Below are 16,548 nucleotides of genomic sequence, written 5' to 3'. Positions count from 1 at the left end.
CTGGTGCTTTTTTTCAATGGGTTGGATACTATATATATTCTTGAAGCAGCTACCTGGACTTTTGTGTATACATTTACCAAGCACTACAAGTTGGATGGAATCTCCAGAACTAGAGCTGGTTTTTGGTAGGACCATCATTCATGGCTTTCTAGAGGGCTCTGCTGGTCCTTCCTCTTCCCAAGTTTCTTCTTGAGACCTGAGCTTTCACACTCTCCCAGAAGTAAGGAATACTGCAACCAGTGAGTGGAAGGGAGCATAGTTGTGTAAAACCTTACCACAACAGTAAAATACTTTCCTGCACTTTTGCAGTATTCATTCCCTCTCTCCTCCCCCTGGTCCATTTCCCTCCTGGATGTACTGGTTACTTCTTGGTTTTCCTAGGACTAGCATCCTTACTGGGGCTATCAGTTCTGAGGATGGTACATCCGAACGTCACCTTTATGCCCTATGCTGCGCAAGGAGCACACATGTGACGTGGACCTTAAAGCAACAGTAGGCTTTTGTATACTGACCAGACATCAGACTGTCCTGGGGCAGGGAATCCCAGATGTAAGGAATACTGTAACAGTGAAGAAAAGGACATCTACTGTTATCTACTGTTTTACACAACTGTACTTTCTAGTAATTCAATGTATAGTGTAACGTGAAGACCAAACTAGAATTTGCTAGAAATATGTATAGTGTAGTTGTGTTTGGCATGACCTACTACTAGGAGTTCAAACATTTGAAAGCCGGGAACCACATTTCATTTTTGTTCATGGCACAAGCATTAGCAGTGTGTAGCCTTACAAACCACATGTAGACCTTGCTATTCTTCTAGGAATTAAAAACTTAAAAATAAACTACAGCAATAAGAAGTCATAACAAAAATTCAACATGTACTGTTTATCAATTACAATATAGAAGTATACAAAACAGTACAACAGTTAAGCATGGTGCTAAGCCAAGTACAGCCATTCCCTTATCTATAAAATGTAAAATCTATTCAGGCAACACTTTTACTCTTTCCAACCCTAAAATAAATACTTTATGTCTGTTGTACACACTCCTACATGTCTTTGCTCATCCAATCATTCCTAACACAAGTATTCCCTGGGTTCACTGCCTTCTCTATGAAAAAAATTTCCACAAGCTGATTCCCCAATTTCATCCTTATACTGAACTGAAGGAGGTCCTTGTGCACCTGCTTTACTTCAGTAAAAAAAAATGTTGCTCCCCAACATAAATGCAAAAGTTTCCTTAAGGTACTTCATATTGTCTACTAAGACCCACCTTTCTGACTGGTATACACATATTTATCATCTGCAGTAAAGGGTTTACTTATAATTATAGTGGTTCACCTGCAGTAAATAAGAAAATAATATAGGCTTCATGGAGCAGAGGGCTGGAACCCTGACTGCAACCCAGATGAGGTGAACAGAGTTCAGTTAGCAGCCCTGGCAATGAAGGAGCCAAACAGGAAGGGAAATGAGTGAAGGGGTTTCAGCCTGCTCACCTGTCCCCATGACAGGAGGGATGGGTTGCAGATGCCCAGTGAGCACATGGAGAGGTGTGATTTCTCCAGTGGAGAATGTGAAACCACCTCTATCACTACCCACCACCACCAGCTGTGCTTGATGGTGGGAGGTCTTACTGAATATGCAACTTGCAAAAATGAGGAACAACCTGCATGTATGGCCCAGAGCATGTCTCCTTCCTGGAAGAAGCCATGAATGCACAAGGGAGTATGGTTTAAAGAAAAAAAAAAAACAATCTGATGGTTGCCTAAATGATGGCCTTCCAGGTCGACCCTTGCCCCAGTGATGGGGAATGAATAAACCAACTGGCCAGGAGGGGGACTGAAGATCAACAGGCACTAGAAGTACAAACTGAAAAGAAAAGAAGAAAAACTGCAACAAGGACTGGAATGCTGGCCCGAATGATTAAGGGGTGCATGATTCACCCTCCTCAGACTTAATTACTTGCCCTTGTGGATTATTATTTTCCCAGATTTTTTTTAATGGTAGTAAAAGGGAACACAAGTTAAAGCTTCTCTAGAAGTAAGAAAATAGCAAACATTTTTGTATAAATGTGAAAAAAAATGCATCCTCAGTTTCAGCATCATCTAGAAATTTTTCAGAACAAGGGCACATCTAACCTGATAAATCATTTGAATACATCTTGGGAGGTCGCTGCACGCCACGCAATAGGGTACATTCTTAAAAAGAGGGACACAAGCACCTATACCTACTACAGGAATGATCATCACCCAAGGTTAGCTCCTGAACTTCTCAACCAAATCTACGCTGGTATGTACAAACACTGGATGACTAATGTGGCAATCTTTGGTTTGGCCAATAATAATTGAATGCCTTGTAGAAAAAAAAAAAAAGATGCTGGTTCACACTGCAGAACTAGAAATGCAAGGTTAATCACTGTGATAGAAAATCCATGGTTGTATAAGAATATGTCATCAAAATGCCTTACACATCTGAAATAGCAGTCTGTCATAACCAGGACTTGACTTGTACACACTCTGCTGATTTTAAAGGTGCAGAATACAAAGTGAACTGATGGCTCATGTCTATAACTACTCATGACATGAAGCAAAAGTTTGGAACTGATATGGATAAACTGAATCAGTACAAGATCCAGTGTGTACTGACACAGAAGAAAGGAAATATCAGTCAGCAACACACATTAGACATCATGGTAGTACAGGAAAGAGGAACACAATCTAACAACAACTTTTATGCAATATGGCATCTACTGGTGGCAAACTTGCATTCATTTTATTTCCTGTTTTGCTTGCACAGTGTTATTTCTTTGCAGTATGTTATTTTAAATTACTGTGGGAAAAAATTCCCAGCAGCCTCATTCGCTGTTGTTTTTGTGATCCAGTAGCTGTACAGCTCTCTGACCCTTAAGTTAACATGCCTTAGGGATTCCCTCACATTCATTTTTCTTTGGCTCTTATTAAAAAAACACACTTCTGAAGGCACTCACCTTTAATTTCCTGCATTCATTTTCCCTCCAATTACAGGTCCCCCAAATCTCAATTTACTCATAGATAACTACAGCTACTGCCAGTACTCTAAAGGCACAATTAAATAGTTTTTTTATTGATTAGGTACGCCAATAAAGCAGCTTCTCTCCCATCAAGTAATTCTGATATAACTTTCTTTGCATTTAAACCAACTACAACACATTAATAACCTAGCATACAAGTCTGCTCTGATCCTACCTGCATTTATCCTTTTGGATGAGCTGCTGTCATCTGTGCTTGGCCAGATACAGGTAATGTATAAACTCCATATAGCTTACTAATACATGCAGACATCTGTATCCCACGTCTAACATACTCCTTTCCTAGATCAGAAAATGCAGGGATCACCTGAGGTCACACACACAGACCCCTCAGCCAATACCCAAATTGCTTTGATGCTCAATGCTGATTTCCTTTTAACTGAAGCTAATGACTCCAAGTATGAGAGCTGTATATATTTGCTTAAACAAAGCAAAGCTCTTCACATATAAAATAGTCAGTGACCACCCCTCTACTTAGCAGGACGTACACTGAGGTACTAGCTTGTTCAATACTCTTAAGTCCTCTAGTTCCACTGGACATGTACCTCAAGTCACCACACAATGAAAACAGAGTCACTTGGGACCAGTCACAGGGGAACAAGTTTAATAACTCACCTGCTAAATGTATCCTTAAAACCGAAACAGAGCACACTGGTAAAGCACTGCTGATTCTGTAATCAGAGGTACAGACTGTATTCACAAAACTGGATAAGAAAAGTGAGAGAGAGAGAAACACTGCATCATGTCTCCCTGGAACTATGATTAAGGCCATCACTAAGACCATTAGCAAGTTCAGGGTTCTTATAATGATTCTGAATTTATAAATATGCATTTTGAGATTAATGAGCTTGGACGCTTCTCTCTTCCAGTGATGCAGGAGGATGGAGTTGACCTGGTGGATGTCCTTACACAGGCTGAAAAATACTCTGCTACTAATGATACACCTCCTTCGTCAGGGATAGCACCTAAAGATGTAGAGATACCTGGCTTCCACAACTGGGTTAGGTTATGGTGCTGATACAGTTGGATTCAGTGCCTCTCCACTTAGGAGGAAATGTACAGAGTCCAGACGTACTCTGAAAGGATGTAGATACACCTCTCCTCAGAAACAGGCAAAGGGACTGAGTGGACTCATTTCTTGCCCCTACTGTCTTTCTTATCAGGATTAAACTAAGTGGTGCACACATGTCATCACATCACAGTGACAATTTAAACACCTGTCCTGTATTCCACAATACCTATTATAACCCTTACCATTCAGTTCAGCCCAACAAGCAAGGAGATGTTATGGACATCTTCATAAGTCAGACTTTCTAAAGCAGGGTTATACAAATTGTAGGCATGTAGTACCCCATTCCCAAGGTACAACAAAGCAACAAAGAACATAAATTACAGCTTTGTAACATGTTATCACCTCCCCCATGTCACCTCACGAACATGACTGCTTCCTAGATAAACTTACAATCCTTTTTTAATGGAAACATTTTCTAACCAGTGACCTAATATATCCTTCTGCTGACTGGGAGAAGTTTGTTTCAACCAATAAATGAGCCTACAGACTATTGCACTTTATAAACATTAACAATCTTAAAAGATGATAAAAATATGTCAGCAAGAGGTAGAAACACACTGAATATCATCCTGATGAACATCCTTGCTATCTGGACTTACTGATATGTTCAAAGCTAGGGGTTATTCTGAACACATGCTGATGGAAATCAGGAAGTATTAAGCAACAGATATGATCATTTTCTGCCCTTGCTAGGTGAAGTTATTCATGACATGGGCACTATACAAGACAACGAGCCCAGAGGCAGGTTTGAACAGACAATGGTGATTAAATTTGGGAGTGAAAGTAATGTCATCAAATGTATTATTATGAGCTATTGGAATGTCATTGAAAATGATAGCAACATAAGCAAGGTCCTAGGAACACAACCATAGTTCATTTATAAAAGGCACCCAATATGAAGGAAGTTTTGGAAAGGGGTTGTGCCAAAACGGATCAACATAGGGTGAATAAAGTGTTAGGCGGTATGAGAAAATGTGGGGCATGTCTATATATATATATATATATATATATATATATATATATATATATATATATATATATATATATATACACACACACATACATATATATATATATATATATATATATATATATGCGTGTGTGTGTATGAAGGTGTAAACAGATGTCCATCCTCCAGAATGTTCCTGGTGGGGACTCCTCTGAGGAAAGCTGCAGAGGTGGAGGCTGCTCTGGTAGAGTGAGTCCTGACCCCCTTGGGGGGTTCCCGTGCTGCTTGTAACAGAAATGCAGGCAGTTTGCTATCCATTTGAAGGTGGTTTGTTTGGATATGGCTTTGCCCTCTGCCCCTGCAGCAAAGCTGACTAGCAATTGATCAGTCTTTCTGAATTATTTAGTCTTGTCTAGATAGAATATGAGGTGTCTATGCACATCTGGAGAGTGCAGGATCCTTTCCCCTTGTTTTGTGGGTTAGGGAAAAAGGTGGGCAAATCAATGGATTGGTTGAGAGCCACACTGGACACCACTTTGGGCATGAAGGATGGGTTAGTCCTGAGGGACACCCTGTCAGCATGGAAGATGATGAAGGGCTCTACAGCCATGAGTGCTAGTAGCTCGGATACTCTTCTGGCTGAAGTGAAGGCCAGAAGCAAGGCTGTCTTCCAGGAGAGAAATTTTAACTCTGCTAAAGATGCTGGTTCAAAGGGGGGCTGGGTGAGCATTTCCAACACAAAGTTTAGATCCCAAGCTCTGGTTGGTGCTCTTCTGGGTGGCTTTAAGTTGCTAGCCCCTCATAGGAACTGTTTGATGAAAGGGTGTGAAAAAAGAGGGTGGTCAGTGTTGAAATGAGCAGAGATAGCAGAGGCATGAATTTTAATAGAGGAAAAGGAGAGACCACTGTGTAGCAGATCAGCTAGGTAATCCAGGATGAGAGGTAGGGAGGGCTGTGCCGTATCGGCTCCCTTAGCCTGAATCCAGGTCCAGAACCTTTTCCATTTGTCAGCATAAGACTTTCTAGTGCTAGGGTATCTAGCCTTACGTATAACATCTAGAACTTGTTTACTGAGATTGGCAGCTTGAAAAGTGGTCATGGAATAATCCAGGCTGCCAAATTGAGGGTCTGCAATTCGGGATGCATGAATTCTCCTTCCCTCTGGGTCAGGAGGGTTAGGGTCTGAGGTAGATGCCATGGTGGCAGTGGGGACAGGCTGCGCAGCAGTGGGTACCATTGCTGGCAAGGCCAGTCTGGAGCAATCAGAATTGTCCTTGGTTTTTCCTCCTTTATTTTGAGCAGTACCCTGGTAATGAGAGGTAGTGGGGGAAATGCATAGACCGAGAGGTTGACCCAGGGGAAGGATAGGGCATCCATTTTCCAGGCCCTGCAGTGAGGCTCCCTGGTGCAGAACTTGCTGAGCTGATAGTTCGAGTGGGAAGCAAAGAGGTCGACCTTCGGGATGCCCCACTTCTGAGTTATTAGGGTGAAGGTTCTTTGGTCTAGCTGCCACTCGTGTGGGTCCAGAAGATTTCTGCTTAAGTTGTCTGCCAGAGAGTTTAAATAGCCTGGCAGGAATTGTGCTAACAGGTGTAGTTGCATGGCTGAGGCTGTGTGCCAAAGGGTCATGGCGAGCCTTCATAGAGGGTAGGAGTGAGTCCCTCCCTGCTTGTTGATATACCACATCACAGTGGTGTTGTCTGTTTTGATCAGGAGAGCCCCTGGGGAGAGAAGGGGCCTGAAAGCTGTCAATGCATGCTGGACAGCTAACATCTTTTTTTGGTTGATGTGCAGATGTATTTGCTGTGGGCTCCATTGGCCCTGTATGCACCTGCTGTCCAGGTGTGCACCCCAGGCATAGTCTGATGCATCTGTGGTGAAGGTCTGGGTGGTGGGGGCTGGTGAGAAAGGTAGTCCCTTGTTGTGGGAGAATGCTGCTGCCCACCAGAGAAAATCTTTCCATAGGCAAGGTATCATTGGTATAAGAGTTTCCAGGTCTTGAGAGTGTTGGCACCAAAGGCCTTTTAGGTACCACTGAAGTTTCCTTATATATAGTCTGGCATATGCAATGAGTAGAATGCAAGATGCCATGAACCCCGGAGCTTGCAGGATTTTCCTTGTGGATAACTGGGGTCTGGTGGCTAGTTGAGAGAAGTAGGCTGTCAGGTAAGTTTGCTTTTCTGGTGTAAATGACATCTGGGATGCTGTGTCCAGGCTTGGGATGTGGAGGTAGACCTCTTTTAGGTCTAGGGTGGCTAGCCAACATTCTTGGACAGCATAGGTAGTAGTTGCTGGAGGGTGAGCATTTTCAATTTTGGTATCACCAGGAAGGTGTTTAGAATGGATAGATCAAGGATGGGGCACCAGGTGCCCTCTTTCCTGGGTAAGTGGAGGGGATGGGGCCTTCTCTGGCTGCCCAAGTGGCAAAACGGAGCTGAGATTATACCAAATTCCAAATGAACCTTGACAAAGATGGTCATCATTTTATCCAAGTCAATGTGACATGCAGGGCTCTACACAAACTTGCAGGATCTTACAGACAAGGCAGATGGGGGCATGAGTTGTAAATACCTGTATTTTCTATGGTTTTGGACATTGTTCCAAGGAGGAGAATGTGGAGCGCCTTCTCAGACCACAGTCCAAAACCACAGAAAGTTGCAATCAAGTTGTCAATGTGAAAGGTTTAGCTCTAATCTGGGGTTCCCACCATAAGGACAGTTGAGGGACAGTGCATATCTGCAACTCTGACCTGTCTTTCCTCATGTTTCCCCTTCTTCTTCTTTTGAGAAAAGAAAGTAAGTAGAATAAGATAGCAGTCTTCGGTGGGAATGGGGAAGGTAAAAGATATACAAACATTTTTTCAAGGTAGAAAACTGCAAGAATGTACAGATACTCCCAGAAACTGTGATACAAGTTCAAACTATAAAGAAACTAGGCATGATTTGCCCAAGTGATGAAGACAGGACATTTCTGACCAAATTTGAAGCTTGAGCGAAGAGTCCAATGTGATGATGAAGAACAGAAAACAGGGTATCAAGACAGAAAAGGCCTGGATGAATTACGGGAATAAGGGGAGGAGCTCACGCTACTGGCTACAGAGAAAGATTCCAAAAGATGCAAGCAGAAAGACACCTGCTGCTTTCATTCCAAGTGTTGCAGTGTGTGAGGACTAGATCACATAAGATTAAAGTTACATAGCTGCAAGCATGCAAAATAGACTCAATGGAGAGACAGTGCATTGTTCATCTGTTCAAGTGTTTTCCGGTAATGTATGATAAGACTTAATGGCTCACTGTTCTTTTGTGATACTTCACAGAAATCTAAATTATGCATATCATATTTAAACAGTATTTCAAACTAAAAGCACTAATCTACAAAACTGTCTACATTAAAGGGCACAGATGAGTGGCACAATTGTGGGCCTTAATGTTCTGTGTAAAATGACAGCATTTGTTTGCTTTTAGGTAAAATAGCTCTTAAAATATTAATGCAAATATGAAAATATAGGTAACAGTCATAACTGCTTTACCACGTAAACATTTGTATCTGTGGATGCCTTCACATTACCAAACATGCTTTAATGTCAATTTTTAAATAATACCCACATCTTGATTATGACAACCTCAGCTTGATATTATTATAGTCTATTTCTGCATAATTAATGTAACTGGAAAATATACAATTTTCTTAACTTTTTGGAAACATTCCTTATTAACTCTACCATCGTACATCCATCTTTGCAAATCATGTCAGCTTGTAGATGGTATACTGCTCTCTAACACACAACCTACCACTCACGAGATTTAAGTTCAATACTAGAATATTATTAATATCAACACTGTACCGCAAATACTAGTATCTGTGGCTATGTTTGTTTTACCCCGTCTGTACTATAATTTTTATTCTGTTTGCACAGACCCCATGGCAAATTAAGTATCATACTCCACTTTTGCTTTATTAATGAAAACATGTCAAATACTTCAGTTTTTGCATAACTTTTTACAAACACTATTCATTAATTCAGACTTGTACATCCCACAATGATATTTTCACTGGGAATACCTGCCACATTCTGCCAGCATGCAGATTCCAATTTGCTTCCTAATGCACAAACTACCATTCATGATATTAGTGCCAATATTAGAATGATATTACTATTCTGATAACATGTTAAACAAGTAGCTACATTCTTGTTGTATTTCTCTTAACCAAGTGTGTTTAACATTATGTCTTTCCTAACACCCACTGTTTACTCCACCACCCTAACAGTACCACAGTCCATTTCTGATTTATTAATGCAAATATGGAAAAATATTCAATATTGGCAAATACTTGTCAGTAACTTCAGTCTTGTATATCAAACAGTGATGTTTTCACTGTGGATGCCTACCAGTTCCTGCCAGCTTGCAGATGCCACCTAGCTTCCTAATGCTCAGCCTAGTGTTCTGTGTTAGGATTGTGATACCAATGAAGTAGGTATTGTCAGGGCAATCAGGCAGCAATATCTAATTAGAGGGCCAGTTGATTTGACCATGCTATCCCATTTAAACAAGCCAATAACTGTACCCAATAAACAAAATTATCACACACATGCAATTATACTCGCATACTATCTCTTGAACAGTTACTTCAAATTGTTCGGCCTTACTCTACTTCATAGTCACCCATCCTTGAGTCTTTCAACAAAGTAATGGACCTTCACACACTTTATGTTCCTACAGGTGAACTATTCTGACTATATAACATCCAAAAATGTCAAATTAACTTACTTCTGGAACACATACACACACTCACATGAACCACTTGTAGAGTAAATATTCTCTCTTTAAAGTGAGATGATCCAATTGTAAGCACCAGTTTTACAGGTTAACATGGGAAGATTGTGATAAAGATAAATGGTTGGAGAAAGTTCTTTTTTAATCTTGTTAAATTTTCATTTGTGTTCTTGACTACAGTATATGAAGGAAAACACAAGTTATTTTAAATGGTATACACTTGATATAAGTTGTAATTCATTTAACAGTATCTTATTTATTTAAACCAACTCAAATTTATGCTTTCTATTTCATCATTTTTTGGGGGTTATTTGAGAGAGGGACAAGAGAAATTAAAGTGTCCTCGAGAGACATGATGAAAAAATGAGAGGCAACTGCCTTAGGCTAGTTTCATCACTCAGGCTGACAATAAATATGTATGTTATGTTACGTTCAATTTTATGTAATGTTATTTTATGTTAACTTATCTACGCAGATACATCATAGCTACTCTACACCTACACTTAGCTCCTCTACAGAAAGCTACTCTATGGCCTCTTTCACAAAGCAGAAAGTTCGACCTTGCATTTAAAGCATACCCCTTACTACAGGGTAACAAAAGACAAATAATTCTAAACTGAGCTTCTGAGGTGCCAAGCATGTCATACGTGTGTGCTGCAGCTACCACCAAAACTGCCACTCAGCACTAAACATGTCCATGCCTCTGCATATAACATCTGAGTGTTTACTACCAAATACCATTCTTGCACCCTGTAAAACAGCTTGGATCACAAACCTATTTTCATGCTAGAACATTATAAAGAAATGATCATAAAAAAAGAAAAATATGCTACCTCTACTTCAGCTTCATAAACACTTCTGTGATCAAGAACAAATCTTATACCTGCTCAGTGCAGAACTGGCTTCTGCTTCTTGTGAAGAAGAGCTGTCCATCTTCCAAGTGCACAGAAGAATAGCATATCCACAGCCTGGTTGGGACACCATTAGATCTGGCGTCCCATCAATACCTGGATTCACAGATAGGCTGTCAACCTGTTTAACAACCACAAAATAAAGAAGAGAATAATAAAAGGCTGAGTAGGTTCCCATGCTCCAAAATACCAATTTTTATTTCAAATAAAAACTGTAAAGTTGCTACATATTTTGGTTGGATTTTTTGTTTTGTTTTGCTTCATTTCATGTCTTTCAGTAATAATAGTGCTCTACAGAAAAACATGTCTAGACATCTTTAAGCTTAACTTACAATACAGTACACAACAAATTAGCAAGGACCAAACGTGTACAAATCTGGACAAGATAGTATAGGCATAACAACTAATGTCAAGTACAATTCACAACTAAGCCCATGACCTACAGACAAGGTGACTAATACACAAAACCCTGCAGTGCATCCTACAGACTAGGAAAGCTTGCCTCGTTCATAGACATTCATTGCTTAAGGTACGCATGTTTTAACTACTGGGCATTGAGAGTTTACGCACGTTTTCACTACTGGGCATTGAGAGTTTACGCACGTTTTCACTACTGGGCAGTGAGAGTTTTGGCACTATATTTAAATTCTACAGCTGAAGGCAAAGCCTCTGTTAATGAGGCCCAAATGTAGTCTGCAGCACTATTCAGTTAGGATGACAAGTAATACAGAAGTCATGTTCTCTGTACTACAGAAGATACCTTGAAGAGGACTGCAGAAAAAGCATGAAAGTGTATGTCAGCATGTAGTGAAATGAGTTGGGGAGCCAGAGAAACTTTACCCTGCACAGGGACTGCAGATCAGAAGCAATGGTGAATGTGTGTATGGCAGCATTTTGCTATTTGACCATGTGTGTTTATGTACAATGACACTGTATGAATGTGTGTGAGTGTGTGCCCAAGCATAAATACTCATTATGATTGTATGTATGCGTGTGTTTGTTTGCAGGGGACAGTTGTTGTGTGATACAATCTGTGGCTGATATCAAAGGGGAGATCATGACTGTAGTTTCTGCAAGTAATAGAAGTGGCTGTTTGTACGTGTGTGTGCATATATATCTATACAGTAAACTCGATTAACCAGAACTCAAGCAACCAGAAAAAAATTTAAGAAATACAGTACAGTATGAAAATTTCAGTTTTTCATGTGTTGCACTTTCTGTTTTCGCCTGCAGAAACATAACTTACGTTTTAGACTTTAAAGTTTTAAAAAGAAAAACACAAATAAATTCCCTCACTCCCCAACCTGACAAGTCAAATCACTAAAATGTCAACACTTGCTCCATACTGACTCAGTCAATTTGCATCAGATTGCACATTATCTCTCCAGTCTTACACAGTCTCTTCAGCTTTCATACATGCATTCACTCACTCTCTCTCTCTCTCTCTGATCTCTCACACACACACACACACACACACACACACACACACACACACACACTCTTCAGCTTTCATACATGTCTCCGATCTCTTTCACCCAGTCACTTCTGCTTTCATGCATGCATTCACTCTCTCTCTCTCTCTCTCTACTCAATTCATTCAATTCCAATCCACTCAGCATGCCACTGAAAACTGTTCCGAGTGCCATACTTTCTACCGGAAATATAAGTTTAAAATATTATTATTCCAGCCAGGCTTTTAATTACTGTATCTCAATATTAAAATCAAATCATCATCACCATCAGCCCCCTTTTTCCCAGTTTTCTATATGTTGTCAGGGTACCATGCTGTCACCAACTGTCTTGATTCAGTGCCACACTCCTGCCTTCTTCAACACTCATGCCTGACCGTTGCAGATCTTCTTTCTCACAACCCATCCACCCCTTTGCTGGACATCCTCACTTCCTCTTACCTTCTTCCTGTCTGTCCCAAATCTTCCTCACTAAATTGTCTTCTGCTTTTCTACACATGTGCTCAAACCACCGTAATCTGTTTTCTTTGACGTTTTCTGCAATTGGAGCTACTTTGGCTTCTGCTCTTATGTCCTATTTCTTCGTCTGTCCCACAGTGTGCATCCCATCACCTTTCTCAGCCACTTCATTTTCAGATCTATATTATCATATCACATGCTCAAAAGAGCGAATGACAGATAATCGACCCTATTTATGCAAAAGCTAAAAACGCTGAAACTTCAGAACAGCGATTTTCCAATGGAAAACAATCACTGTTCCGAAAAAAAAAACATTATTTAATATGGGGGCTTTGCCCCACACACCCCCGACGTTAGGGGCTGTGCCCCCCACACCCCCCTACTTAAATATACCAACTCCAAGATCGCACTACAGTGCCAAAAAGGCAAAGTAGCGAAAGCAGACAAACAAATTCTTTCCCAGGGAAAGAATTCACTGAAAATCTGCTTTGCTATTTTGCCTTTTCATGCTTTACAGTTCGACAAAGATGCATTAGACAACCTGCATCTGCGACAGCGTAGTAGGGAGCCTCATTTTCTACCATTACTGTCCAGGTTTCTGTACCATACAGTAGTACTGGTCGCACCACCGTCTTGTACACCTTACTTTTCAGCTTCTTTGGCATTCTTCTGTCATAGACTACACCTAATACTCTATGCCAGTTGGCTGCAGCCCCTCTGATTCTAGCTTTGACCTCTTCATTCAGACTACTCTTCTCCTCAACTACTCCTCCCAGATACTTGAAGCTGTTTACCTGTTCCACTATCTTCCCTTCTATCTCTGTTCTCAGCTTCTTCTGATTTCTCCAATTTGCTGCCATTACCACCGTCTTATCTGTGCTTAGTTTCATCCCATGTGCCTTCAAAGTTGCATTCCATTCTCCTATTCTTTGCTGAAGTTCTACCTCAGAATCTGCCTGTACTGCTACATCGTCTGCATACAGCAGCTTTGTTGATCTGTCCCCTCCAACCTGTTTGCTAATGTAGTCCATCATCAGTATGAACAGCAGTGGGCTCACAGCTGAACCCTGATGTACACCCACACCCACTGGGAACCCCTCTGTGAGGCCGAACACTGTCCGTACTTGAGTTATTGAGTCCTGGTACATAGCCTGCACAAATTCTACCAATGTTTCTGGGACTTCAAACCACCGCAGTACTGCCCAGATCAGCTTACTTGGGACCTTGTCATATGCTTTCTCCAAGTCTAAGAATGCCCGGTTGGCCTCTCTCCTCATCTCTAGCTTCTTCTCAAGTATCTGTCTCAATGCAAACATCGGGTCAGTTGTGCTGCATCCTGATCTGAATCCAAAGTGCACATCACCCATCTTACATTCTACTACTCTGTGGATCCTTTTATCAATCACCCTCTCCAGAAGTTTCATGCACTATGATAGGAGTTTGATGCCTTTGTACTGCCCACACTTGTGTATGTCCACTTTGTTCTTATACACTGGCATGAGCATGCTTATTCTCCAGTCATCTGGGATACGCCTTTCTCTCCACACTGCGATTAGTACCCCCAGGAGCCATTTCTCCCCTATCTCACCCAGCATCTTTATCATATCTGCTGTGACTTCATCTGAGCCTGCTGCTTTCCCTCGCTTCATCTTCCTTAGTGCTGTTCTTACTTCTTCTAGGGTGGGCTCCCCTTCTTCTCTCATCATAGGCTGTTTCTGGGGCAGTACAGCTTCTGTGGGGTTTCTTCATTCAGAAGCTGCTGGAAATACTCCTTCCATCTGCTTTTGATGTCCTCTGAGCTATTGAGCAAGTTGTTGCTATGAAGGGTGTCTGACCATCTTCTTTGTCTTTCTGTCTTGCAACCTGATATAGTTTCTTTGTGCCCCTTATTGAGTCACTTTCCAAAAGTTGGTAGAGTGCCTCCAATGCCCTATTCTTTGCAACTGCAACTTCTTTCTTAGCTTCTTTGTTAGCCAACCAGTAGTCCTTCCTAGCTTGGTTAGTCTTTTCTATCTCACACTTCTTCCTGCACTCCTCCTTTCTTTTGATGACTTCCTGGACTTCTGCATTCCACCACCAGCTTTCCTTATGTACCTTATTTCCATACCTGGCTTGGCCACATATCTTTTCTGTAGTTCTAACACATACTGCTTTTAGGTGTTGCCATTCTTCTTCAACTCCACCAATTTCCTCCTCTTCTTGGGGTGCTAGAGCCCTGAGTAATTCCTTGCACTGTTGTATTTTGTCTCCAGTCAACTTCCAGGTCTTCAGCCTGGTCTCTGTTGACATTAGAGCCTTCTCTGACCACTGCTTGCAGCTGATTGTGGCAACTATTAAAATCAAATCAATACAGTGTTTATGGTACAGTATGGTATGGCATGGTACAGTAATTGTAATAGTAACTCTCAAGCAACCAGAAACTGCACTTACCTGGCATCTAACAGTCCCCATGTGTGTTGGTTAACAGAGAGTTTACTGTATATATACATATATATATATATATATATATATATATATATATATATATATATATATATATATATATATATATATACACACACACACACATACATGTATATATATATATATATATATATATAAATATATATATACACACACACACACACACATATATATATATATATATATATATATATATATATATATATGCACATACATATACTATACACTGACACACACACACAAACACATAACTCTGTGTCTCTGTGCGATTGTGGTGAGTGTCAGAGTCCCTCTGTTGCATGCACATCTGTGTGTGTGTGTGTGTGTGTGTGTGTGTGTGTGTGTGTGTGTGTGTGTGTGTGTGTGTGTGTGTGTGTGTGTGTGTTAAAGAGATAGAGATGTAGAGTCTCTGTGTATCAGTGTGACTGTCATGTCAGAGTTCCTGTGCTGGGTGTATACACCTGTGAGTGTGTGTGTGGTCTATGCTATCGCACAAGGTTTCTGAGTAGAGGGCTCACCAATGATCAAAAGCACAACACTTCTCTACTTAACCTCCCTTTTAATTTCTCTTTTGGGTTTCTATTACCATTACAGGAATGAACCCCACTCCTAAGTCAAAGTATAATTAAAGTTAATTAAATTAGTATTGCTTCAATCTTTGATGTTAGCCAGAAGTACTTATCACAGCACTCGCAATGTGCACAGTACTGACTCTTGCTGCAATTCATATGGATTCACATGTATCAGTAACAAATCTAAGTATGATTGTAAATTCTTTTTTATAAGACATGTTGTTCCTACTACTACTGGAACTGTCTGGGCATCCCTCTTCCACATTGCTTTCATTTCTGTCTGCAAATGCTGGTATGTTATGATTTTGTCTCTTCCTGTACATAAGACAGTGTAATCACTGAGTTCAGCAATTTCAGTGATCAATGCTACTTCTGACTTCTTTTCATGGACCACTATATCTGGTTTTCTCGCATCTATTTTTTGAACTGTTGGTAATGGTGATCCCATGCGATATTAACTTCATAATTTTCTATAATGCTTTGTATCGCATGTTTCCAATGTTTTTTTCAGCTACTTCAATATTGTAATGTTTTAACAATCTCAGTGCAACAGTCTTGCCACACTGTTACGCCTTTCAGTACACAGTCCTTCTGCCATTAGTATATCACAACCAGCAACAATATGTGCAACTGTTTCAAATTTTGTTTTACAAAACCTGCATTTGTCTGTTTCTGCCACATGTTCAATGGGCTTTGCAAACCAACATGTACTTAGTCCAATATCTTAGGCCACCAATATTAACCTTTCGTCTTTTGGCTTAAGTTCATCTCTCCTTAACCATTCCTGTGTTTGATCCTGATCAACATGAGGA

General features: G+C 40.6%; 1 protein-coding gene across 1 annotated transcript in view; it reads right to left on the bottom strand.

The window, feature by feature from the left end:
- ITFG2 (integrin alpha FG-GAP repeat containing 2) overlaps positions 1-16,548 on the bottom strand; it is a 989,737-nt gene that overhangs the window by 724,355 nt on the left and 248,834 nt on the right. The window contains exon 6 of the mRNA XM_044087619.1: positions 10,746-10,894. Coding sequence (XP_043943554.1) covers positions 10,746-10,894 — 149 coding nt within the window. The remainder of the gene's footprint in view (positions 1-10,745; positions 10,895-16,548) is intronic.

The sequence above is a fragment of the Protopterus annectens genome, chromosome 11.part0, assembly GCF_019279795.1.
Source record: "Protopterus annectens isolate FY-2018-M chromosome 11.part0, PAN1.0, whole genome shotgun sequence".
In the NCBI taxonomy this organism is placed as follows: Eukaryota; Metazoa; Chordata; order Ceratodontiformes; family Protopteridae; genus Protopterus; species Protopterus annectens.
Note: the sequence above shows the minus strand (reverse complement) of the source record. Positions and strands in the feature narration are given on the sequence as shown.